Below are 22,336 nucleotides of genomic sequence, written 5' to 3'. Positions count from 1 at the left end.
CGTCTCTGCTGGGCTGTGCCTTTTTCTTAAGTACCAACCAGACCCACAGTGCTTCACCAGCCCCCTGCAATCCCTGCAGGCACAGTGAGAGGCAGCGACAGTGCCTGGCAGCCCTGTGTTTATTCTTTGTCCGGGGAGCTATGGCTGAGGGTTGTGTTGAAAAGGGGTTGGTCAAGGAAGAGCAGGAAGGGGTTGGGGGGTGCCTCCTCCAGCTCCAGCACTGTGATGTTGTTGGGGCAGCCAACACGCAGTATCGAGCCAGGCACAAAGAGGGTTTGCTGGGGTCCTTGGCGGGGCCAGTACCGGCCCAGGTTGAAGCCGTTTATCCACAGCTGGCCCTGGGAGATGGAGATGAGACTGAGCTGTGCTCTCCACCTTCATCCCCCCTCCTAACTCTGTGTAGGCTTACCTTGCTCCAACCTGGGAATTTCACAAAGGTGTCCCAGGCAATGCCAGGAGTCTCAAAGGTCCCTGTATAGAAGGCTGGCCCCGCTCTGCCCCTGCAGCTTGATTTAGGCAGGGCAGCGTGGGGCCAGCCCTGCTGGATGGCAGCATCTATGGCCAAGGGGTAGATGAGCCACTTGCTGAGCGGTCTGGAGTCCAAAGAGAGGTTCCCCAGCAAGCCCTGAAGTGGAGCAGAAGGAAAAATGGGGAAGCAGGGTCTGCCCTAGGCAGAAAGATGTGGCACGCAGCCCTGCTTGGCTTCCCTAGCCTCTATCTCCCCCCCTAACAGTGGATGTGGGATAGGATCCCATCAGAAAGGCTGCATGGCCTTGGCTGCCACAGCAGCATGAAAGAGGAATGCCAATCCCACTGCTTTATCCCAAAGGGTTTGCCACCTGCCCAGGGCTATTACCAGTGGGCGTGCGGGGAAGAAGGAGGGGATGGTGTGGGATTAACCAGGTAGCAGGGTTTGAGGTGTTCTCACTGTGGCTGAGGGCAGGAGAGGGTGTTTGGCCACATGTACTCACCCCGTTCACACGGAGCAGCCCTGAGGCCCTCTCTCCTCACCTTGAAGTCACTGAAGTTTGCCCCAAAGCTGATCCTGCCCATGTTCTCCAGGAGCACATCCAGCGTGTCCCCTGCCTTGCCTTTCACACGCAGCTCTGTCTGACCGTCCCGCTCCAGCGTACCCTGGTACTCCTGCAGCCATAGGGTCAGTGCTGCCCCACTGCATCCCAGTCCCATGCTCTGGTCTCACCACCATAAGCGCTACTAGCAGCCTGCTAGTGGAGCATCCCACTGCCTTCTCTACACCAGAGGGGACACAAATGGGCCAGCAGGGTGCCCTCAGGGCTTCAATGAGGCTCTCAGCCAGCGTGCTGCCCCAAGCCCCTGTTACAGCACACCTCTCCCAAGAGGCAGGCACCCTTGCTCTCTCACCTTCTGCAGCATCACGTAGCCACGGTCACAGATGCTATGGGGAGGAGCGCTCAGTGTGGCTGGGGCCAGGATGTCATAGGGCAGCTGTGTGCGGTACAGCATGAAGCCGTGGGCCTGCCAGGCAGCACAGAAAGGGAAATAGGGCTGGCGATGAGCCCCAATCTTCTACCCTAGAGTGTCTCCTCCAGTAACCCTCAGGGCACCCACCTGCTTTACGGCCTCAAAGATGAGGGGGAACTGCCTCTGGATGGGCCCAGAAGGGGACAGTACATCCAAGACATCCAGGAGATCAGCATACTGCAAAGACAGGGATGGGAGCTGGGCAGCCAGGTAAGGCCAGGCAGGACAGCACAGACCTTGAGGCAGGCATTCACCTTGTGCAGAGCCACCCGGCCATAGGCGTACTTGGGGGTGGGGGGTGGCATCGGGCCCACTGGCAGGGGCTGGAACTGAACAGCAGACTGTCAGGTGCCCCACAGGGCTGAGGCTTCCCTTAGAATGAGCGCAGAGATGGCCTTGCCCAGCCCCTCTCTGCTCTCTCTTCCCAGGACAAGCGGCAGAACGCAGCACTGCCCCTCCTCCTGTCAGGCTCAGCACCTTGCTGATGACCGTGCGGATGGCAAACAGCTTCTCCGTGGGGTCTCCAGCCTCTGAGAGTGGCGCATCATAGTCGTAACTGGTGGTCACTGGTTTGTACTGGTCCTTGAAGTCAGCTCCTAACCAAGGAAATGATGGGAACTGCAGGGAGAGCCTAGCACCCGGATACCAGCTGGATACGCTGGAGGCAATGCAATGGTTGGGAGCATGACCCAGGGCTACTCAGGGATTAAAGGAGCCCTCAGGAGTACAAGCTGGGGTGCAGCACCCAACCTCCCACTAGGACAGAGCAGCACCCTGGAAAAGGCCCCCTGGTGCCAAGGGGGCACAGAGTCCTGCTGTTTCCCCCCCACCAGTCTCCCACTCACCGCTCCAGTAGGCAAAGTTGGTGCCCCCGTGGAACATGTACCTGCGTAACACCCCAGAGAGCAGTCAGCACCCACACGGACCTGGACCACCCTGCTGCCCCCTGCCCAACTCTAAAACCAATAGTGAAGGGCCGTGCCCCAAGTTGGCTACTTGCATGTTGACATTGGCTCCCAACTGCAGCATATCGGCGAGTCCCTGGGCCACCAGTGTGGCACTGGTGCTGGCATGCGGCCCCCCCCAGTAGTCCAGCCAGCCCGTGTAGTATTCAGAGTTCACCTGGGGAAGCCAGGGGCTGTCACCTGCCCGGAGCTGGGCTGACACCCCCCAGGCCACCCTCTCACGCGGTGCCTCACCAGCGGTCCCATTGGCTCAACGTGGCGCTGGGCATCAAACGCCTCCGTCACATTGGAGTCTACAAGGGGAAAAGAAGTGAGGCTGGAGCAGGAGGGGGCCAGGACTCCTGCACCCACTTCATCTGCTCCTCCCCGTTGGTGGCACCTGGCCCGAAGTCGATGGTGGCATAGAGCCCCCGCAGGGTGCCACAGTGCAGCTCCTCCACTTGCGCACCATCGGTGGTGAAGAGCAGCACCTCAGGGCCCAGCAGCGCCCGGAAGGTGCCCAGCAGGTGCTGCAGGTAGCCGAGGTCACAGGCATAGTAGCTCCCGTACTCGTTTTCCACCTGCAAATCGGGCGCCAGGTGGGATACAGCCTGGTCCTGACAAGCACCAGGTGAGGTCTCACAGCACCCACCTGCACACTGATGATGTTCCCCCCGTGCTGGTAGAGCCGTGGCTTGATCTTGGGCAGCAGCACATGGAGCCAGGCATCCACAGCTGCCAGGTAGGCTGGGGACAGGGGCAGCTCAGCCCCAACCCGCAGCCACTGGCCCTGCGACGAGGGGGATGGGGGGGGTACAGAGAAGGAACTACAGGCTCCCAGAAGAGGGAGAAGCAAATGGAAAAAGCCATGCTTGGGGCTGGGTTGAGCAGCGTGCGGGGACCGGCACCGGCCTGAAGGGACACCACAGCCGCGGCCACGTGCTGAGCTCACCAGGGTCGGAGGAGCGCAGGATGATGTCTGCTTTCCACAGCAGCCAGGCAGGCAGCCCGCCCTGCAGGAACGTGGAGAGCATCATCAGCGAGCACGGGGCCGGCCGGGCCTCGTGGCAGCCCCCGTGCGGGGTCGGGGCTCACCATCTCCCACTCGGCACAGATGTAGGGCCCCGGGCGCAGGATCACCAGCAGCCCCAGCTCCGCCGCCAGGTCCAGGAAGGCTTCCACGTCCCGATCCCCGCTGAAGTCATACACGCCCGGCTGCGGCTCGTGGTAGTTCCAGGGGACGTAGCTGGGGGAGAAGGGAATGGCAACCAGAGACGGTCCAGGCTGCGGGGTGCCAGAGCGCCGCCGCACACGGCCCCGGCCGGGTGAGGGGAGGGAAGGGGAGGGAAGGGGTGGGACCCCCCCCAGGCTCACTTACACCTGCACGGCGTTCAGCCCGGCCATGTAGAGCCGCAGCAGGCGGTCTCGCCAGGCGGGCCGCGGGACGCGGGCGTAGTGCACGCTGCCCGACACGTAGCGGAACGGGGCCCCGTCCTTGCGGAAGCAGTCCCGCTCGAAATCGATCTGGAAAGAGCGCGCCGGGGGGGCGGCCTGCGGGACGGGGGCAGAGCTGAAGGGGGGACAGCCTCTCCCCGGTACCAGCGCGGGTCCGCGGGGGACGGGACCCCAACCCGCCGCCCTCCCCCACGCCCACCTCCGTACGCAGCAGCGCGGCCGCCAGCAGCAGCCCGAGGGCCGGCAGCCCCATGACCGCGGCTCAGGGGCCGGGGGGGCGGTGCAGAACGAGCGAGGAAAGCCGCATCCCGTCCGAAGCTCCGCGGCGCTCACAATGAGGGCACGGATCCGAACGGCGCCGCCCCACGGCGCCGCATTCCGCCCCTCGCGGCAGGCCACGCCCACTCCCGCCAGACCACGCCCTCTGTGCGCAGGCCACGCCCACCGCGGCGAAAGCCCCGCCCCCTCGGTGCCGGCGGGTGACGCGGCGGTGACGCGCGGCGGCGGGCGATGACGCGCGCGGACGATGGGGCAGGCGCTGTGCGTCTGCTCCCGCGGCACCGTCAGCCTGGGGGGTGCGCGGTACCTCCTGCTGCAGCGCCTGGCCGAGGGGTGCGGCGGGACGGGGGGGCTGGGGATGCTGGGGCACGGGGGGGGGATGCCGGGGGCACGGGGGACGTTGGGCGTAAGGGGTGGTCGGGGCACGGAGGGGATGGATACGCAGGGATTTGGGAGAGATGCTCGTGTATGGCACGTTCGGGCACGGAGGGAGATGTCCGGCACGGGGGGTGCTCATTGTGGGGGTGCTCACGGTGGGGGTGCCTGCGCTTCATAGGGGTGATTGTACCCAGGGGCACGCTCGGACCCTCCCAGGATGGGGGTGACGGACGATGCTGATGCTCTCACCACCCGCTGCCCTCCCCTCGCCGCCCTCCGCTCACCTCCGCGGCGCCACTTTGGGGCTGCCGTCCCCACACGGCGCTCTGCTCCCCGCAGGGGCTTCAGCTACGTGGACCTGGTGGAGGGGCTGCGGGACGGGCGCTTCTACGCGCTGAAGCGCATCCTGTGCCACGACAAGGAGGACCGGCAGGCCGCCCTGCGCGAGGTGGAGATGCACAACCTCTTCCAGCACCCCAACATCCTGCGCCTGGAGGCCCACTGCATGGTGGAGAAGGGTGCCAAGCACGAGGCCTGGCTGCTCCTGCCCTACGTGAAGGTGAGGGGACGGCCCCCGGCCCCACACCACACGGGGTTGCAGTGACCGCCCGCTGCGCCTCTTTGCCAGGGGGGGACCCTATGGAGCGAGGTGGAAGCGCTGCGGGAGAAAGGGACCTTCATGCCGGAGCAGCGCATCCTTCTCATCCTCCGTGGCATCTGCAGTGGGCTGCAGGCCATCCACGGCAAGGGCTACGCGCACAGGTGGGGGCCCTGGCCAGGGGTGGGGGGCAGCGGGGTTCTAGCGGGCGCTTGGTGATGTCCCCCTCCCACTGCAGGGACCTCAAGCCCACCAACGTGCTGCTGGATGAGGACGACCAGCCTATCCTGATGGACCTGGGCTCCATGAACCGGGCCCGCATGGAAGTCACCAACTCTCGGGAGGCCATGGCTGTGCAGGTGGGTGCCCGTCCTGGGGGGCGGACATCGTCCCGCTGCCCCCAGCCCTGCATCCCCTCTGCCTCTGTGCAGGACTGGGCCGCCCAGCGCTGCACCATCTCCTACCGTGCCCCCGAGCTCTTCACCGTGCCCAGCCAGTGCATCATCGATGAGCGCACGGATATTTGGGTGAGGACGCAGCCCCAGCCCCCACCGCCCCCATACTGTGGGGTGAGGAGCCACTCTGATGGCCCCACTGCAGTCCCTAGGCTGCGTGCTGTACTGCATGATGTTCGGGGAGGGCCCCTTCGACGCCATCTTCCAGAAGGGTGACAGCGTGGCGCTAGCAGTGCAGAACCCCATCGCCATCCCCACAACTTCCAGGTGAGGTTCTGGAGCTGGGTAGACCCCGTTCCCCACGGCGGGGCCATGCCGACCCCTCACTCCCCACAGGTACTCAGCCGCCTTGCACCGCCTGCTCTTCTCCATGATGACAGTGAACCCCCAGGAGCGGCCCAGCATCGAGGACATCCTACAGCAGCTGGAGGGGCTGCAGGCTACGCCGGCCGGCCAGGTCACCACGAGTATCTGAGCGTGGCCCATCACCGGCCTCGGCTGTGCCGGGCTGCCCTGGGCCTGCTTCCCCTTGGGGCTGCTCCTGAGGGGATTTCTGTGCCCCAGGGAGAGCTGCTCCATGCCGGAGGTGTTTTGGAGTCAGACTTTGCCGTTTGGGGGTGTGCGGTGTGGTGGTTTGTACCCTGAACGCTGCCGCTGGGGCCTGTGCGACCACTGGGGTCTGCACGGCTGCTGGGGCCCAACGGCCCAGCACCAGGCTGCAGGACTGGCACACATGCCCCGCTGCTGAGGGCAAGGCCTCACTGCCTGCTCCGAGCCCACGGGGCGGCAGGTCTCTCCTGCCCCGGGGTATGGCTGCGGCCAGGCCCGGCCGTGTGCTGCTGGAGCGAGGCAGGGGCAGGCGGGGCTCGGCACCCACTGCCCTGGCACCTACGTTGCCTTGTGTTTTGAATAAAGGTGTTCTTGCAGAGGTGTGCACGGTGTCCTCTGTCCTGCTGGAAATGGGGTGAGCGGGGCACACGGCCGGGGCCAAGCAGGCAGGCACAGCCAGGCGTTGCTGAAGGGGAATGGCGAGGGAGGATGGCTCCACGGCTCCATGCAGCTGCAGCATTAGAGTTAAGCAGAGAAAGTTAATCTCTGGCCGCAGCGTGACAAATCCATCTGCGGTTACAGCTGAGCCCTGCTGTGCAGTGCTGCTGTGCAGGCCCTCGGGGGCAGTGCAGTGCAGGAAAGGGGCTCACACAGCATGCACTGCGCAAGGCAGGGAGAGCCCAGCACCTGGGCGCAAAGGGGCAGCAGCCCTGCTGCAGGGGGGCAAAGACAGCCCTGGGATGGCACTATGAGCACCAGCAGCCGGAGGGGAGCAGCAGACACACAGCAGTCGGGCTGCCCGCAGCAGGGAAAGAAAGAGAGGCAGCCAAGTGGTTTCATAGGGAGCGTTCCCCTCCTTTAATCCTCTCAGCACAGCACAGTAGTAAAACAGCCACAGGGATTCATTCCGCGCCAGATGCCCTTGCAACGTGCACCCACTGCACTGCAGAGCTCGGATATGCCCTGGGCTTTTCCCAACGCTCCAAGCACTCATCTTCCTGACTATCCAACCTACCCCTCTGGCTGCACACATGGAGATGTTTCAGCAGCCACAGTTTTTACCTGCTCGGACAGAATCTGCTCCTCAGGGCTCCAAGCAGGATGCAGGGTTATCCACAGGAGGAGGCGGTACCCACCCTGCCTGGATTGGCGAGCAGTGTGGGATGAGCACTGCAGTCCCGGGGGCTCTTACCTGCGCGGGGAGCAAGCTGCAGCCGGAGCAGGAGCAGAGCACGCAGGGAGGAAGCATAGCAGCAGCAGCAGCAGCACTGAAGCACGCACCACACACCTGACCTGGCCAGAAACCAGCTCAGCTGGGGGGGTCACTGGGAGACACGGAGGTTCTCAAACGGTTTATTGCAAAGGGTTTCCGCAGGTGACATGGGAAAGCAGCGAGGTCCCGCGCTGGGCGGCCGCTCTACTCCTCGCCCTCCTCTTCGTCCTCGTAGGAGTCCAGGCCCACCTCCTCGTAATCCTTCTCCAGGGCGGCCATGTCCTCCCGCGCCTCGGAGAACTCCCCCTCCTCCATGCCCTCGCCCACGTACCAGTGCACGAAGGCGCGCTTGGCGTACATCAGGTCGAACTTGTGGTCCAGGCGCGCCCACGCCTCGGCGATGGCCGTGGTGTTGCTCAGCATGCAGACGGCGCGCTGCACCTTGGCCAGGTCTCCCCCCGGCACCACCGTGGGCGGCTGGTAGTTGATGCCCACCTTGAAACCAGTTGGGCACCAGTCCACAAACTGGATGCTGCGCTTGGTCTTGATGGTGGCGATGGCGGCGTTGACGTCCTTGGGCACCACGTCCCCGCGGTACAGCAGGCAGCACGCCATGTACTTGCCGTGCCGAGGGTCGCACTTCACCATCTGGTTGGCCGGCTCGAAGCACGAGTTGGTGATCTCAGCCACCGACAGCTGCTCGTGGTAGGCTTTTTCTGCAGAGATGACAGGGGCGTAGGTGGCCAGGGGGAAGTGGATGCGAGGGTAGGGCACCAGGTTGGTCTGGAACTCGGTGAGGTCGACGTTGAGTGCCCCATCGAACCTCAGAGAGGCGGTGATGGAGGAAACGATCTGGCTGATGAGGCGGTTGAGGTTGGTGTAGGTTGGGCGCTCGATGTCCAGGTTCCTGCGGCAGATGTCATAGATGGCCTCGTTGTCCACCATGAAGGCACAGTCTGAGTGCTCCAGGGTGGTGTGGGTGGTGAGGATGGAGTTGTAGGGCTCCACCACAGCAGTGGAGACCTGTGGGGCCGGGTAGATGGAGAACTCGAGCTTGGACTTCTTGCCATAGTCAACGGAGAGTCGTTCCATCAGCAGGGAGGTGAATCCTGAGCCAGTGCCACCTCCAAAACTGTGGAACACAAGGAAGCCTTGGAGGCCCGTGCACTGGTCAGCCTGCAGAGAGAGAAAAACATGAGATTCCTCTGCCACAGATATTCCTGTCAACATCTGACTCTGGAAGTCCTTCAGGACTTGTTCCATCCCTGACATGGACAGCTGCAAATCCCTCTCTTGGCACAGTCAGGCTCCGAGCCCCAGCACCACAACCTAGCCCAGCCAGATGTATGTGATCCCAGTTTGTGGTTACTCACCAGCTTCCGGATCCTGTCCAGCACTTGGTCGATGATCTCCTTGCCGATGGTGTAGTGCCCACGGGCATAGTTGTTGGCAGCATCCTCCTTGCCAGTGATGAGTTGCTCGGGGTGGAAGAGCTGCCGGTAGATCCCAGCCCGCACCTCATCTAGGAGAGAGCAAAGGAGGCTGAGGGCGGCGAAGGCTTTGAGCTGGCTGCCGAACAGCCAAGCGCCCATCCCTCATCCTCCTCCCATTCCACCTGCCAGGACCGTACGTCAGTGGGGCCATGCAGGTGCCAGGTTTCTCTGCCAGCGGAGTCTGCTGCCGCCTCCCTGCACGGGAGCTCAGCTTCTCCCACTCACGGGGAGCTGCCCGGCCACTGTGACACAGCCAGAGCCGCAGTGCCGGTCGGGCTGGTTTCTCTCCGTGCACACACACAGACTACCGGCCCCGCTGCCTCTAGGACATTCCGGTACCGACAGCTGGTGTGGAGGCTCGTGGCTTCTCCCGGGGTTACACCTGGTGCAGGATGCAGGAATGCACGCCCCGGCTGATTGCTGCCCACCCAGGGCTGCACCCCGTGCCACGCAGCCCGAGCTCAGCACTCACCGATCACAGTGGGCTCCAGGTCCACAAAGATGGCCCGCGGGACGTGCTTCCCGGCGCCGGTCTCACAGAAGAAAGTGGTGAAGGAGTCGTCCCCCCCACCGATGGTCTTGTCGCTGGGCATCTGCCCGTCGGGCTGGATGCCGTGCTCCAGGCAGTACAGCTCCCAGCAGGTGTTGCCCATCTGGACGCCGGCCTGGCCGACGTGGACGGAGATGCACTCGCGCTGGGGAGGGGGAGGCAGGATCAGACTGGGCATCGCTGAGGGCTACGGGCCAGCTCCGCGCTGCAAAGCCTGCCGGGGACGGTGCCTCAGCGCGGCATCGCAGCGGGCAGGGCTGGGGGTGCGCCAGGATTGCAGCTGCCGGGAGGGACAGCGACAGGCTCATCCCGGCGAGACGAAGGGCACCGCGCCGCTAAATATAGCGCCGGGCCCGACGGTGAGCCCATCGCCCTCTTTGGCCATCGGCCCCGGCCCGCACCGCCGCCGCTCGCACCCTGCGGGATCAGCCGGGATCCGTCGGAGCGGAGCGAACCTCCCCCCCTACTCTGACAACCCCGGCGGGGCGGCCCGTTGCAGCGGGGGAGAGCTCCGCCGCGCCCCCCGCCCGCGCCCCCGGTGCCCGGCCCGTGCCTCCCCCCTGCCCGGCAGCTGTCCCCGTCCGTCCGCGGCCGTCGGTCACCGGACGCCACCGGAGGGGTCACCCCCTCTCCGCAACCCGCTGCGGCGGCTGGGGGACACCGGGGCGCCCCGGGCTGCCGGGCGGAAGGGGCCGGCGGGGGCACGTAGCCCCCGGGCAGGGGCCGGCGGGGCCGGCCAAGGTCACGGCGGGGAGGGAAGAGGTGCGTCACAGCGGCTCCGCCGTGCCTCCCCCCTCCGGTACCGGGGCGGCTGTCTGGGCTCCCTCCCCGCCGCCGTGCCCAGCGCGCGGTGCCCGGCCCGCACTCACCATGCTGCGGCTGCGGGCCGGGGCTGTCCCGGTTGCTCGGTGCGGCGGAGCTCGGTGCGGAGCTGCAGCTGCGGCAATCCCCGCCGCAGCGAACCTCATATAGGGGGGAGGGGCCTGCTGGAGCCACGCCCCTTTATTTGGGGAGGGTGTTTGCATGCGGAGAGGGAGGGCCTCCTAGGAAGGTAGCTGGGGGCTGTTTGAGCCTCTGCACGGTTGGCAGGGGGGATGAGAAACCCTAAAGTGGGGGAAGTGGGGTAGCTCTCCTGCCTCCAGTAGGGGAACTGTAGTATCAGGAGGGGGTTGCAGGCCCGCGGGGATCAGCCACAGGAGGAAGTACACAGCTCTTCAACAGTCCCCCCACCAGCCTCCCCTCACTGCAAGCTCTGTTGGGATCTAGAGCTCCCCACGAGCTCTGGGTTCTGCTGTGCACGGTAAGGGGCACTGCTGGGTCCTCCCTACAGGGATGTGTAGTTCAGGGGTGCAGGGTAACCTGCAGAAAAAGAAGGAACAGGACACAAATGCAACCACTGTGCACTTCTGGCAGTAGTCAGGTCACTCTGAGGGCACAGGGAGATGGTGCCAAAGCAGCAGAATTACTCTTGGAAGAGAAGGGTCCTTCCTTGCCCAGCGCTCAGAGCTCAGGAGCTGTTGGAAGTAGTGCCCAGCATGAGGGGCAGAAATTCCACCCCGAGCAGCTGGCATGGCTCAGTCTGAGCCCAGGACTCTGGTCATAGGCACGAGGAGCAGTGCCAGGAGCTGCTCTGCGCAGCGATGCAGTGCCTGGCCCTGCTCCAGCACTCGCTGCAGCCCACTGCTGGCTCACACTTTCCCCTCCAGCGGACGCATGGGTGCATGCTGGGAGGAGGAGGGCAGCAGAGGACAGTCCCTGGGGGTCAGTGTAGCTGGAGCATTAGTGTTAAGCAGGGAAAATTAATCTCTGGTCCCGGCACGCTGGATAATGGGTAACACAAATAAATCTCCTGTTTGCAGCTGGAGGAAGGAGCTGATGCTCAGACTGGTGAGTGCTGGGCAGCACGGGGTCAATGCAGGGCAGGCAGTGCTTGCTATGTGCCCCAAGAGTGGCAGAGCCAGGCTGGGAGTGAGCAGGGATGCTCTGTGATGGAGCCCCAGTGCTGGCATCAGCAATTCCCCACCTAACAAACAGCATCAGGCCCTGGGGCCAGGAATAACCCTCCCCCCCCCCCCCCCCCCCCAGTAGGGAAGAAGGAAGCTGTTCCAATAGAATGTGCCCATGGCACCCCTAGAAGCTACCATGGGAAAGGTACAAAACGGCACCAAAGCCACTGGGGATCCTTTGAAGTCCTCTGGCATCAGCTCCAGCATGAGAAAAAGCAATGGACAGGCTGTTCCTACTTTAACCATTTTTTCCTTTTGAGTTCAGCCTCCTGGGGTGCCTTCCCAAATCCCTGCTCACACAAAACAAAATCTCTTTGAGAAGACTGAAAACTGCTGCAGGCTTCCCCAAGGGGAACCCACTCCCCTCTTCTGACAGACCCTTTGGTTTCAGGTCCTGAGCCTGCTGCTCCTCCCATCACATCATAAGAATTCCCCCTGATCCCTTTGGCTGGGGATGTACCCAGAGCGTGGTGTGCATCCTGTCCTCAGCCACAAGTGCAGGGCTCAGCTGCACGGGTAGCCGGAGCAGGAGCAGAGCACGCAGGGAGGAAGCATAGCAGCAGCAGCAGCAGCACTGAAGCACGCGCCACACACCTGACCTGGCCAGAAACCAGCTCAGCTGGGGGGGTCACTGGGAGACACGGAGGTTCTCAAACGGTTTATTGCAAAGGGTTTCCGCAGGTGACATGGGAAAGCAGCGAGGTCCCGCGCTGGGCGGCCGCTCTACTCCTCGCCCTCCTCTTCGTCCTCGTAGGAGTCCAGGCCCACCTCCTCGTAATCCTTCTCCAGGGCGGCCATGTCCTCCCGCGCCTCGGAGAACTCCCCCTCCTCCATGCCCTCGCCCACGTACCAGTGCACGAAGGCGCGCTTGGCGTACATCAGGTCGAACTTGTGGTCCAGGCGCGCCCACGCCTCGGCGATGGCCGTGGTGTTGCTCAGCATGCAGACGGCGCGCTGCACCTTGGCCAGGTCTCCCCCCGGCACCACCGTGGGCGGCTGGTAGTTGATGCCCACCTTGAAACCAGTTGGGCACCAGTCCACAAACTGGATGCTGCGCTTGGTCTTGATGGTGGCGATGGCGGCATTGACATCCTTGGGCACCACGTCCCCGCGGTACAGCAGGCAGCACGCCATGTACTTGCCGTGCCGAGGGTCGCACTTCACCATCTGGTTGGCCGGCTCAAAGCATGAGTTGGTGATCTCAGCCACCGACAGCTGCTCATGATAAGCCCTCTCGGCTGAAACAACTGGGGCGTAGGTGGCCAGGGGGAAGTGGATGCGAGGGTAGGGCACCAGGTTGGTCTGGAACTCAGTGAGGTCGACGTTGAGTGCCCCATCGAACCTCAGAGAGGCGGTGATGGAGGAAACAACCTGACTGATGAGGCGGTTGAGGTTGGTGTAGGTTGGGCGCTCGATGTCCAGGTTCCTGCGGCAGATGTCGTAGATGGCCTCGTTGTCCACCATGAAGGCACAGTCTGAGTGCTCCAGGGTGCTATGTGTGGTGAGGATGGAGTTGTAGGGCTCCACCACAGCGGTGGAGACCTGTGGGGCCGGGTAGATGGAGAACTCAAGCTTGGACTTCTTGCCATAGTCAACGGAGAGTCGTTCCATCAGCAGGGAGGTGAATCCTGAGCCAGTGCCACCTCCAAAACTGCGGAACACAAGGAAGCCTTGGAGGCCCGTGCACTGGTCAGCCTGCAGAGAGAGAGAGGTAAGTGAGATTGCTCTGCACTCCGACATTTGCTGGAGGGAAGTTTTAGAGCTTTGCTGGAGCAGCTGCAGAGCACTCCCTGTGCACAGCAGGCTCGCTTCTTGTTCCCACCCCATGCACCATGACGCAGCTCAGTGCAGGGGCACGTATTCCCCATTGTGGTTACCCACCAGCTTCCGGATCCTGTCCAGCACTTGGTCAATGATCTCCTTGCCGATGGTGTAGTGCCCACGAGCATAGTTGTTGGCAGCATCCTCCTTGCCAGTGATCATCTGCTCGGGGTGGAAGAGCTGCCGGTAGACCCCTCCTCGAATCTCATCTAGGAGAGGTGAGCACAACGTCAGCCGTGACTGACCATGGGGAGAGGTCATAGGAGGCCCTGGGTTACTCTGCAGTTAGAGTGTGCAGAATGTGCCTGCCAGCAGCACCGCCACGCTGCACCCCGTGCCCCGCAGCCCAAGCTCAGCACTCACCGATCACAGTGGGCTCCAGGTCCACAAAGATGGCCCGCGGGACGTGCTTCCCGGCGCCGGTCTCACAGAAGAAAGTGGTGAAGGAGTCGTCCCCCCCACCGATGGTCTTGTCGCTGGGCATCTGCCCGTCGGGCTGGATGCCGTGCTCCAGGCAGTACAGCTCCCAGCAGGTGTTGCCCATCTGGACGCCGGCCTGGCCGACGTGGACGGAGATGCACTCGCGCTGGGGAGGGGGAGGCAGGATCAGAGCTCAGTGGGGACCACAGGTGCAGCACATTCCCTGCTTTGCTACAGCCAACAGCCCTGGGAGCACCCAGGGAGCATCTCCTTCCTTTCACGAATACGCACAGTCGGAAGGCTGAGCCCCGCAGCAGCTGGCATGGCCCCTGTCCATCTGCTACTTCCAGAGCAGGGCTGTGATGGCAGAGCATTGCCTGTGCCCTGGGAGCTGTGGATGTGATAGCATTGAGAACGAGAGCCTGGCAAGGGGCTAGTTTGCAGCAGTGAATGGTTGCCATGCTCGGAGGCTCCACTTCCCTAAATTAGCTCTGGAGTGGGAGGCGTTCGCTGCACGCTGCAGCTCAACCAAAGGCTGATGATGCAAGAGAGTCCCCCAGCAACGGGCTGAGATCCGTCCTGCAGCACCCCTCCCTCCAGGTGAGACACCCCACGGGCTGCAGCCCTCCTGACAAGCACCAAAATAACTCCGTCTTGGTCCTGCTGTTGCCAAGACCGGGATGTGTCATCGGGCAGAACATCCAAACCCAACCGGATTTCCAGCGCTCCGTGCCCCGCTGTGAGTCAGCGGGCAGGAAGGCGGTGGGGCCATTTTGTGCACTGGGTGCAGCACCGACAGCCACACGAGGGGAGCACCCACGGTGCTCTCAGCGCCGCTCGGAGGCAGAGGGGACAGGGATAGCGAAACCAGCCCTCGGCAGCCTTAGAGAGACGGACTTCTGGCTCTCACCGTCCTTCCCAAAGCTGAGGAACAAGGAGCAAAGGAGCAAAGTAACAATCTCTCACCCCCCCTCTTCCCTCCCCCCCCCCGCCCCCAGAAGCTCCATCGGCTTTTGTAACACGAAAGCAGGAGCACGCAGCCGGCACCGCTGCTGCTGTCAGCGCTTCGGGACGGCCACGGGAAGTACGATGCTTCTGCGGGCGCCGTGGCTGTTAAAGGGTGCAGAAGGAGGAGCAGGGATGGGTTCAGCCTTAACGCAGCTCTCCCCGCGCCGATGTCCCCCTGCTTAGGGCACAGCGAGCACAGCAGCCTGGGAAAGGCTGCAGCCCGGCACGGACAGGGGAGCACACCGCGTGCGGGACCCCGGCTGCACGGACACCGCGGTGGTCGCAGCCGCCCCGGAGGGCCCCTCCCGGGCTGTCGGGGGGCCCGGATGGGGGGGTCCGGCCGGGCACTCACCATGCTGGCTGCCGCTGTCGCACACCTCCTCTGCCCGAACCGCCGCGGCTCCGCTCGGCCAGCCCGGCCCCGCTGCTGCCTTATACCGGGGGTGGCACCCCCGCTCCGGGGCGGGCGGCCCCGCCTATTCTATTTGCATTGCATAAATTTGCATAGATCCGCATATATATTTTGCGTGCGTTTGTTCAGATGAAGTTTTGCCTCGAAGGGGGCCCACTGGCTCTTCGCTGTGACCTCACCGATGCTTGGTCCATCCTAAAACACCCTGCGGCACCCAGTGTGATGCGGAGCCAGCCCTGCCTCTGGCCCAGCCTCTGACCTAATGAGTTTTCATTGAAAGGTGCTGTCATCCCTCAGCTCGCGCTGAAAGCTGAACAGAAATGACCTTCTCACAACGGCCCTTCTTTGTCCCTGAGTCACCCTGGCCAGTGTCACCTTCACTGAAGGCAGTGGTGCTGCTGTGAAGGCTGTGCCAGAGCCTATCAGCACTCCCGGAGCCCTGCTGAGTTGCCTGGGCTAAACGAGCAAGGTGGAGCTCACTGAGCTGGTGGGAAAAGCTGCCGCTTCTACAGTGCTGCCCCAGGTTGGGAGTGCTGCTGGACCACAGGGTGCCGTGGCGGCTGCGTGACTCCAGAAATGCCTACATGCCCCGTGCCATAAACGTCCTTTGGGTGACCTCAGAGATCTGCAGATAGCACAGCCCATGCTGATGCATGCAGTCCGTGAGCAAGAGGGAGGCTGGGAGAACTGAGGCATCAAAAATTGAGCCCCGTAAGCTAATTTGTGTGAAACGGAGTGGCGGGGTCCACTTTCCCCACGAAAATCTTCGCGGAGGTGCTGGCTGAAATACCTCCCAGATGCCAAGGGGTTGGTGCTGGGTGTCTCCTGGCTCCATGCTGCCCTGTGCCAATCAGTTCTGGGGCGTTTATAGCACAAACAGTCTGCAGCACAGGTTGGAGCACGAGCGGCAGAGCCGGGCAGCGAGCACTGCCCCCGACTTTGCAGGGTTTGTACGACAAGCTGCTGGCACCTCGAGGTGTGAAAGGGTGTGCAGCTTCTCCAGGAGGCGCCTGGATCTGTTCGTACACCATCCTGCTAGAGAGCTGCGGTGAAAAAGCAAACTGTTGATGGAAGGAAGAGTGCAGCAGGTTGGAGACGGCACAGGTGGCGGAGCCCCGCGCGCCGCGGGGACGCAGGGAGCAAAATGCGGCTCTGCCTGCTGCCCGTCCTCCTCCTGTAGCAGTGTCCTGGCGCTGCTGTGCCCCGTGGGCTCTCTGCGCTGGAGCTGAGCTGAAGCCGTGTAATTGCTGGTTCAGACGAAATGAAGAGAATTGTGAAATGCCTGCTGCGTGCGGAACAATGAGGGTAATTCCAGACCTCGCTGCAGCCCTAAGCCCTGACTCACCGGGCAGGGAGGCGCTCCCAGGGACGAAGCTGTGCTCATCCCCGACGTGCCGGGCTACCAGGGGCGAGTCGGGACCGGCCCTCGGTGAGCAGCCGCCCTGGCTCGGGGGCCGGCCGGGTGTCACCTCCCTTCTTCATTCACACACCGGGAAAAGCGGCTGCACACCCACGGCAGCGAACAGAGCTCGTCTGGCTGATGGCGATGACTTCATGTCGGGGCTCCGGGGTGAGGCAGGTGCCCCCAGGCAGCCGGCAGATGAGCGGCGCCCGTACTCCCGGTACTGGTGGCACTGAATTCTGTACGGGCAGGTGATGCTAAAGCTCCTGGGGGGCTCTGGAGGGGCTTCGGACCGCGGCCGAGTGCCCGTCCCCGGGCCTGCAGGCCTTCCCGTGCCACAAGTGGTCAGGGCTTGCAACAGGGCTGCGGTCAGTTCTGACGCAATGCTGAGGAGCGCGCCGGCGTGGGGCAGCAGCGATGGGGCAAGAATCAGAGCTGACTTCCCCATCCCCAGCAGCACAGCCCTGCGCGTTCAGCTGCTCCCCCCGGTTTTGGGGTGAACCAGAGCCCCCGATGGCTTGGCAGCCGCGTGCGAGGGCGATGTGCACGTGGAGGGGGGTCTGGAGAGACGTAAGGGGGGCTGTGCGTGGCGTCGGACAGAGGAAGCAGCCCGGAGTCCCGGGGGATTGCTGCGGCATTGTTAACGGCGGAAAGGCGGTGCTGGCGGCTGGCCGAGCGCTGGTGGATTTCAGGGCGAAACAGTTAACGGGAGGGACGCGCGGGGATGTCCGTCACCCGCTGGGATGCCGGGGGCCGCGGACCCCTAAGGCACCTGGGCTCAGCGCTTTGCGGAGCAGCCCCTTCCTCCACATGCCCAAATGAACGCGTTGCTACAAAGCGTCCTTTTCGTCGGGCAGCTCTAAAACATCCCGGCCCGTTAACGGTCCCCGCCATCCCCCGCCGCTGGGTCTGCGCGGAGCCGGGACCGGCCCGGCGTCGGACACCGCTCTGCAGCGGCCGCGGTGCGCCGCAGCACCAATGCACGCGGACGTCCCGAGGCGCGGCGCGGTCGGGCTGAAAACAGCCGTCACCGCGGGGAGGGAGGGCTTCCCTGCCGCGGCCCGGAGCTCCCCCTGCTGCCCGCGGCCGCGCGGCGCACGGGCCGTCCCTCGGCCGCAGGAGGAGAGGCACCGGGCGCCCGCGTCCCCCCCCCCCCCCCCCCCGCGGGGACGGCAAAGCGCTGAGTCACCCCAGCTGTCCCCGCTGCCGTCGCCGCTCCGCGTCGCGGCCTTTCCAGCGGGGCCGGGCAGCGCAGCTGACCGGGCGCGGAGCCACGGGCCGTCCCCCCCCGCACGCCGCACGCCGCAGCCCGGCCCGGCCCCGCCGCGCTCGCCGCCTCCCGGCCCCGCGACGGCCCGGCTCGTGACGTCACAGCGTAGCGGCGCCGCGATTGGCCGCGGCCGACGCCCGTCACCCCGCTGAACCCGCCTCCAGGCCCCGCGGCGGCCCGGGCTGGGGGACGCGGCTCGCCGGCCCGGTGCGGGCGGGGTGGGCTCGGCTGCGGCGGGGGCTGCCAGGTGGGCGCGGGGCGCGTCGGGCGGACCGGAGCGCGCGGGGCGATCGCGGGGCCGTCGCGGGGCCGGGCCCTTCCCGCGAAGCGGCGTCCCCTCCCGGCGGCCCGGTCCCGGCGGCGGGGGGGCGCGGCGGAAACTTCCAGCAGCCGCGCGGGCTCCGGAGCGCCGCGTCGACGTCCCGGCGCGGGGCAGGGCGAGCCGCGGCCCCCGCTGCCGTCACCGGATGCGGCCCGGGCCGCGGGTCGGGGCCGCGGTGCGTGACGGCAAACGCCGGCCCCGAGCCGCTAATCCGCTAAGGCCGAGCGGGCGCTAAGCGCCTTATCGCGGGGCTGCGGCACTCGCGGGGCGCGGCGCGGACGGAGCGGGGCGGCTGCGGCTGCGGCTGCGGCTCGGGAGGGCTGCGCTGCGCTGCGCTGCGCTGCGGGACGGGCGGCACTCGGCGGGGCACGGCCGAGCGCAGAGGTAACGCGGGGCGCCCGCGGAGCCGGCAGCGGGATGCTGCCCGCCGGGCTGCGGTGCCGGGGAGCTCTGAGCCCCGCCGTGCCCGGGGCCGAAGGGGGCCGCGGGGGGAGGGCCGGGCCCGGCGCGGCGCCCCTTCGCGCTCCGTGCCGCCTGACACCGCCGTTCCTCCCCCAGCGACCCCGCGGGACGGCCGCGCGTCATGGTGGACTACTACGAAGCGCTGGGCGTGAGCCGCAACGCCACGGCCGACGACATCAAGAAGGCGTAAGTCGGTGCCGGGCGGCCGCGGCTCGGAGGGCGCGGGGGTGGCTGAGGACGGCGAGCGGGACCGGCTTCGGGAGCCGCGCCGCGGCACGCAGCCCTGACCCGGCTCGAGCGCCGAGCGGGAGGGAAGCGGTGTGCGGCCGTGCGGCTGCGCTCTGGGCGGTGACGCGGCTCGCAGAGCCCAGGCGTGACCCCGGCACGGCCGTGGCCGGCTGCCAGCTGTCCCGCGGCACGGCGCAGCCCGGCACGGCCCCGGGATCTGTTAGTCCTTGGCGGCGGGAGCGCTGCCCGGGCCCGTGCGCGCCGTGGATCTGCTCGTCCCGCCTCGTGGGGGGAACTGCGCTGGGGTGCGGCTGAGGGAGGGTCTGCGGGCCGGAGGGCAGGAGCAGAAATGAGCTGCGGAGGCAGGGAAAGGAGCTCTTCTGCCCACTTGGTGCCCAGAGCTGCCAGGCTGCACGCGGGCATCGGTGTTGTGGCAGCGATGGCTGGCTTGGATTTGGGGGGTGGGAGAAGCGAGCTGAGAGATGCTGCCGCCGCCACGGCCGGAGCTGTGAGCGCTCGGCGAGGCTTGGCTGGCTGCCGTGCGCCCGGCGCTCACTGTGCCTCTGCCGCAGGTACAGGAAGGCAGCGCTGAAATGGCACCCAGACAAAAACCCGGACAACAAGGAATACGCCGAGCAGAAGTTCAAGGAAATCGCCGAGGCCTACGAAGTGCTGTCGGACAGTAAGAGGCCGCGGTGCTGTCACAGCCCCCCCCCCACCTCCCCTTCCCCCCCGGCCCTTGGGGCTGCTGACCCTGACACCCTTCTCTTTCTTCCAGAGCAGAAGCGCGATGTCTACGACCGCTATGGCAAAGAGGGTCTCATGGGGGCAGGTGAGCAGGAGGACGGGGGGCTGTGGGTACGGCCTCGTGTGGAGACCCGGCTGTGGGGCTGCACACACACGCGAGCTCCCCGCTCAACCCCGTGTCTCTTCCCTCCAGCAGGGCCGGGGGGCTCCAGGGCCGATGCTGGGGCTCCTGAATTCACCTTCACCTTCCGCAGCGCTCACGACGTTTTCCGGGAGTTCTTTGGTGGCAGGGATCCCTTCGCTGACTTCTTCGGTGCGTGTGGGGTGGGAGGGGGGCCGGGGGCCGCTTACGGGGCTCCATCGGCCTGCCCCGGGGTCGATGCTGATGGGGGCTGCCTGCCTTCCAGACGAGATGCTGCCCTTCTCTGAGCTGCGGGGTGCTGGCCCCCGGCACCACGGAGGGGGACACTTCTTCTCTACCTTCCCTGGATCCTCAGGTAAGGAATACGGAGTGCCTGGGCTCAGCACCCACGGCCCGGCGTGGCTCGGAACCCCAAGGCTCATCCCTGCCACCCTCCCACCCCACGTGCCCGTGCCCCCCAGGTGCTACTTTATTGTTCCCTCCTCCAGATTTCTTCGCCTCGTCCTTCAGCTCGGGGGCCGACGCGGGGCTGGGATTCCGCTCCGTCTCCACCTCCACCACCTTTGTTAATGGTCGGCGTATCACCACAAAGCGGTGAGGACCTCCTCGTTGGCATGGGCTGCTGCTGCCGCAGTGCCTGGCTGTTGGCTGACCGTCTGCCTGTCTTTCTGCCCACCCATCTGTCTGCCTGCAGGATTATTGAGAACGGGCGGGAGCGGGTGGAAGTGGAGGAGGACGGGGAGCTGAAGTCGATCCACATCGATGGTAAGCAGCGGTGCCACCGAGCCACGTCACCTCCAGCACCCTCACCCTTTGGGGACCTCCTTGGTGGGAGCCGTGGGGGCTGCCTCCGGGCTTGGTTTTGGGGTTGGACGCACGGGGCCCCGTGCAAGCTTTGTGGAACAGACACACAGAGCCATCGTTCTCCCAGCCCAGCCCCAAGCCCTGGTGGGCACTCGACTCTGTGCTGTGCTGCACTGAGCGGGAGGGGCACCGAGGCTGTTGGGGCTGGGATCCCTTGCCATTAACCCCACTCTCCTTGCAGGCGTCCCTGACGACATGGCGCTGGGGCTGGAGCTGAGCCGGCGGGAGCAGCAAGCCTTCTCCAGCCCACGACCCCCCTCGCCCCCACCACCCGCCCCACAGCAGCCCCCAAGCTCCTCGCCCATCTGCCTCTACACGGACAGCGAGGATGAAGACGAGGACTTGCAGCTGGCCATGGCCTACAGCCTCTCTGAGATGGAGGCCGCGGGGCACCACCAAGCAGGTGGGCACGGCCCCAGCGCCCCTCCGGCTCCAGGGGGCAGCCCTGGCCCCCGTGCCACCAGTGCGGCCCATGGGCCTCGGGGGGGGCCAGAACGGGAGCCCCCCAGGGCTGGCAGCCCCACAACACCAGGGCGTAAACCTGCCTCTAAGGCGAAGCAGTGGCACTGCCGCCTGCTGTGAGCATGGGGTTAAGGGGCTGTGCCCCCCCGGGGGAAGGGCTCTCTGTAGGGCATTGTGAAGAGAACGAGGTGCCAGGGCTGCAGCAAGGATCCATGAGTGCCTGCCCGTGGCTTAGCTGTCTCCCACAGCAATGGAAGGGGGGGTCAGTCCTGCCCTGCCTCCCTGCTCCTCCGAGGCTGGAGGGTGGCTGGGAGGAGCCCTGGTGCTGGGGGGCGGCCAAGATTAGCCTGGTTGCTGAAAGAAAGGCCCTTGGTCGGGCTCTGTAGGATGGGCAGCTCTGTGCCCAGCATTTGCGGGACGTGGGCAGAGGAGTTCCCCTCTCTCTGCCTTCCCCGCATCCATGCAGAGGTTGTGGCCGGTGCTCTCACTGCTGCCTCAGATTTGGGGGGCTGTGGGGGGCTCCTCCTTGCAAGGAGAGGTGCGCGGACATTGCTTGGTGCCTTGTGTCTGGTGGATGCCTTTGCTCCTGCCTTTACCTCCTCCGTCCCTCCTGCTGCAGAACCCTGCCTGCTCTCTCCCACTCCTTGCACACCCCGCAGGGGCACCTGCCTTGGCTGGGGGCACCGTCCCCCTTGTTTCCCGTGGCCGTCACCCCCTTCCCGCGCAGAAGACGGGTGCAGCTCAGCTGTACAGTGCCTTGGCTTTCCTCCCAGGACCTTCCTTTTCCCTCCATCCCAGCTGGCTGCCACGCGCTCCCAGCACCAGGTTTCACCAGTCATGTTGTGTCCCCCCCTCCGCTTGTCTCCCCAGGTGTGTTCTGAGGCTGCTGCGCCCGGGGACCGTGCACGCCCGCTCGCCCACGGAGGCACAGAGGACTCCGCTTTGTCCCTGCACGGCCACCCCCTGCCACCTCCTTCCCCCAGCACCCTCCAGCTCCATGGGATATAGCGGGGGCGGGGATGGGGATGGATAGCGCGTGTGGCCGAGCAAGACCCATAGGATTAGAAGGGTGGACCCTGAGCGTGCCCCGTGCGCCACAGGGTGCTGGGGAGGGGGTGGTGAGAGGGGGCTAGAGCAGGGATTGCTGTAGCTTAGCCCGAGCTGGCTGCTGGGGGGGTGCAGGGCTTGCTCCCCGAGGTGAGGTTCGGGGGCACAGGGGGCTGTGGCAGGCAGCGAGGGGCAGCCAGCCAGGGCAAAGGTAACGCTGCCAGCCTCTGCCTCCAACCACACACCCACAGCCCCCCCAAACCCCATCTGCCTACAGCAGTCAATAAACCTGTTTGCAGGAGCTGT

General features: G+C 65.3%; 5 protein-coding genes across 16 annotated transcripts; 2 read left to right on the top strand and 3 right to left on the bottom strand.

The window, feature by feature from the left end:
- Positions 1-101: 101 nt before the first annotated feature.
- On the bottom strand, positions 102-4,238 carry GLB1L (galactosidase beta 1 like). Of its 2 annotated transcripts, XM_004942847.5 has the most exons (17): positions 4,102-4,238; positions 3,826-3,998; positions 3,543-3,693; positions 3,400-3,460; positions 3,100-3,194; positions 2,848-3,028; positions 2,703-2,761; positions 2,504-2,625; positions 2,349-2,389; positions 1,981-2,099; positions 1,758-1,832; positions 1,591-1,680; positions 1,384-1,497; positions 1,012-1,143; positions 546-625; positions 410-487; positions 102-338 (listed from the first exon to the last, which is right to left on the bottom strand). In XM_004942847.5, exons 1-16 carry the CDS (start codon positions 4,153-4,155, stop codon positions 430-432), a joined length of 1,605 nt encoding a protein of 534 aa, XP_004942904.2. In that variant the 5' UTR covers positions 4,156-4,238; the 3' UTR covers positions 102-338; positions 410-429. The 2 variants fall into 2 exon arrangements, with proteins under 2 accessions (XP_004942904.2, XP_003641693.2); XM_003641645.6 differs by having other exon boundaries at positions 410-625.
- A 166-nt stretch (positions 4,239-4,404) lies between these two features.
- Positions 4,405-6,538, top strand: STK16 (serine/threonine kinase 16). 3 transcript variants are annotated; one of them, XM_025152442.3, is made up of 7 exons: positions 4,405-4,477; positions 4,899-5,118; positions 5,188-5,321; positions 5,396-5,516; positions 5,589-5,684; positions 5,758-5,879; positions 5,949-6,538. In XM_025152442.3, the coding sequence occupies exons 1-7, from the start codon at positions 4,413-4,415 to the stop codon at positions 6,085-6,087; spliced, it is 897 nt and encodes a 298-aa protein (XP_025008210.1). In that variant the 5' UTR covers positions 4,405-4,412; the 3' UTR covers positions 6,088-6,538. The 3 variants fall into 3 exon arrangements, with proteins under 3 accessions (XP_025008210.1, XP_426593.1, XP_004942901.2); XM_426593.8 differs by having other exon boundaries at positions 4,405-4,514; XM_004942844.5 differs by lacking the exon at positions 5,758-5,879 and having other exon boundaries at positions 4,405-4,514.
- A 962-nt stretch (positions 6,539-7,500) lies between these two features.
- On the bottom strand, positions 7,501-10,361 carry TUB4A (tubulin alpha 4A). Of its 2 annotated transcripts, NM_001396637.1 has the most exons (4): positions 10,287-10,361; positions 9,340-9,562; positions 8,748-8,896; positions 7,501-8,550 (listed from the first exon to the last, which is right to left on the bottom strand). In NM_001396637.1, exons 1-4 carry the CDS (start codon positions 10,287-10,289, stop codon positions 7,579-7,581), a joined length of 1,347 nt encoding a protein of 448 aa, NP_001383566.1. In that variant the 5' UTR covers positions 10,290-10,361; the 3' UTR covers positions 7,501-7,578. The 2 variants fall into 2 exon arrangements, with proteins under 2 accessions (NP_001383566.1, XP_040559768.1); XM_040703834.2 differs by lacking the exon at positions 10,287-10,361 and having other exon boundaries at positions 8,748-8,916; positions 8,990-9,446.
- A 1,707-nt stretch (positions 10,362-12,068) lies between these two features.
- Positions 12,069-15,080, bottom strand: TUBA4AL (tubulin alpha 4A like). The gene is made up of 4 exons (XM_015290093.4): positions 15,025-15,080; positions 13,608-13,830; positions 13,305-13,453; positions 12,069-13,118 (listed from the first exon to the last, which is right to left on the bottom strand). The coding sequence occupies exons 1-4, from the start codon at positions 15,025-15,027 to the stop codon at positions 12,147-12,149; spliced, it is 1,347 nt and encodes a 448-aa protein (XP_015145579.2). The 5' UTR covers positions 15,028-15,080; the 3' UTR covers positions 12,069-12,146.
- A 1,392-nt stretch (positions 15,081-16,472) lies between these two features.
- Positions 16,473-22,331, top strand: DNAJB2 (DnaJ heat shock protein family (Hsp40) member B2). 8 transcript variants are annotated; one of them, XM_046944109.1, is made up of 10 exons: positions 16,473-16,706; positions 18,637-18,726; positions 19,341-19,450; positions 19,547-19,600; positions 19,712-19,828; positions 19,923-20,012; positions 20,146-20,251; positions 20,352-20,422; positions 20,703-20,924; positions 21,854-22,331. In XM_046944109.1, exons 1-10 carry the CDS (start codon positions 16,639-16,641, stop codon positions 21,862-21,864), a joined length of 939 nt encoding a protein of 312 aa, XP_046800065.1. In that variant the 5' UTR covers positions 16,473-16,638; the 3' UTR covers positions 21,865-22,331. The 8 variants fall into 8 exon arrangements, with proteins under 8 accessions (XP_046800065.1, XP_046800064.1, XP_046800066.1 ...); XM_046944108.1 differs by having other exon boundaries at positions 19,709-19,828; XM_046944110.1 differs by lacking the exon at positions 16,473-16,706 and adding an exon at positions 17,904-17,963 and having other exon boundaries at positions 19,709-19,828.
- The last annotated feature ends 5 nt before the right edge of the window (positions 22,332-22,336 follow it).

The sequence above is a fragment of the Gallus gallus genome, chromosome 7 (genome assembly GCF_016699485.2).
Source record: "Gallus gallus isolate bGalGal1 chromosome 7, bGalGal1.mat.broiler.GRCg7b, whole genome shotgun sequence".
Lineage (NCBI taxonomy): Eukaryota > Metazoa > Chordata > Aves > Galliformes > Phasianidae > Gallus > Gallus gallus.
The sequence above is the reverse complement of the archived record's forward strand: the minus strand, read 5'-3'. Positions and strand labels throughout refer to the sequence as shown.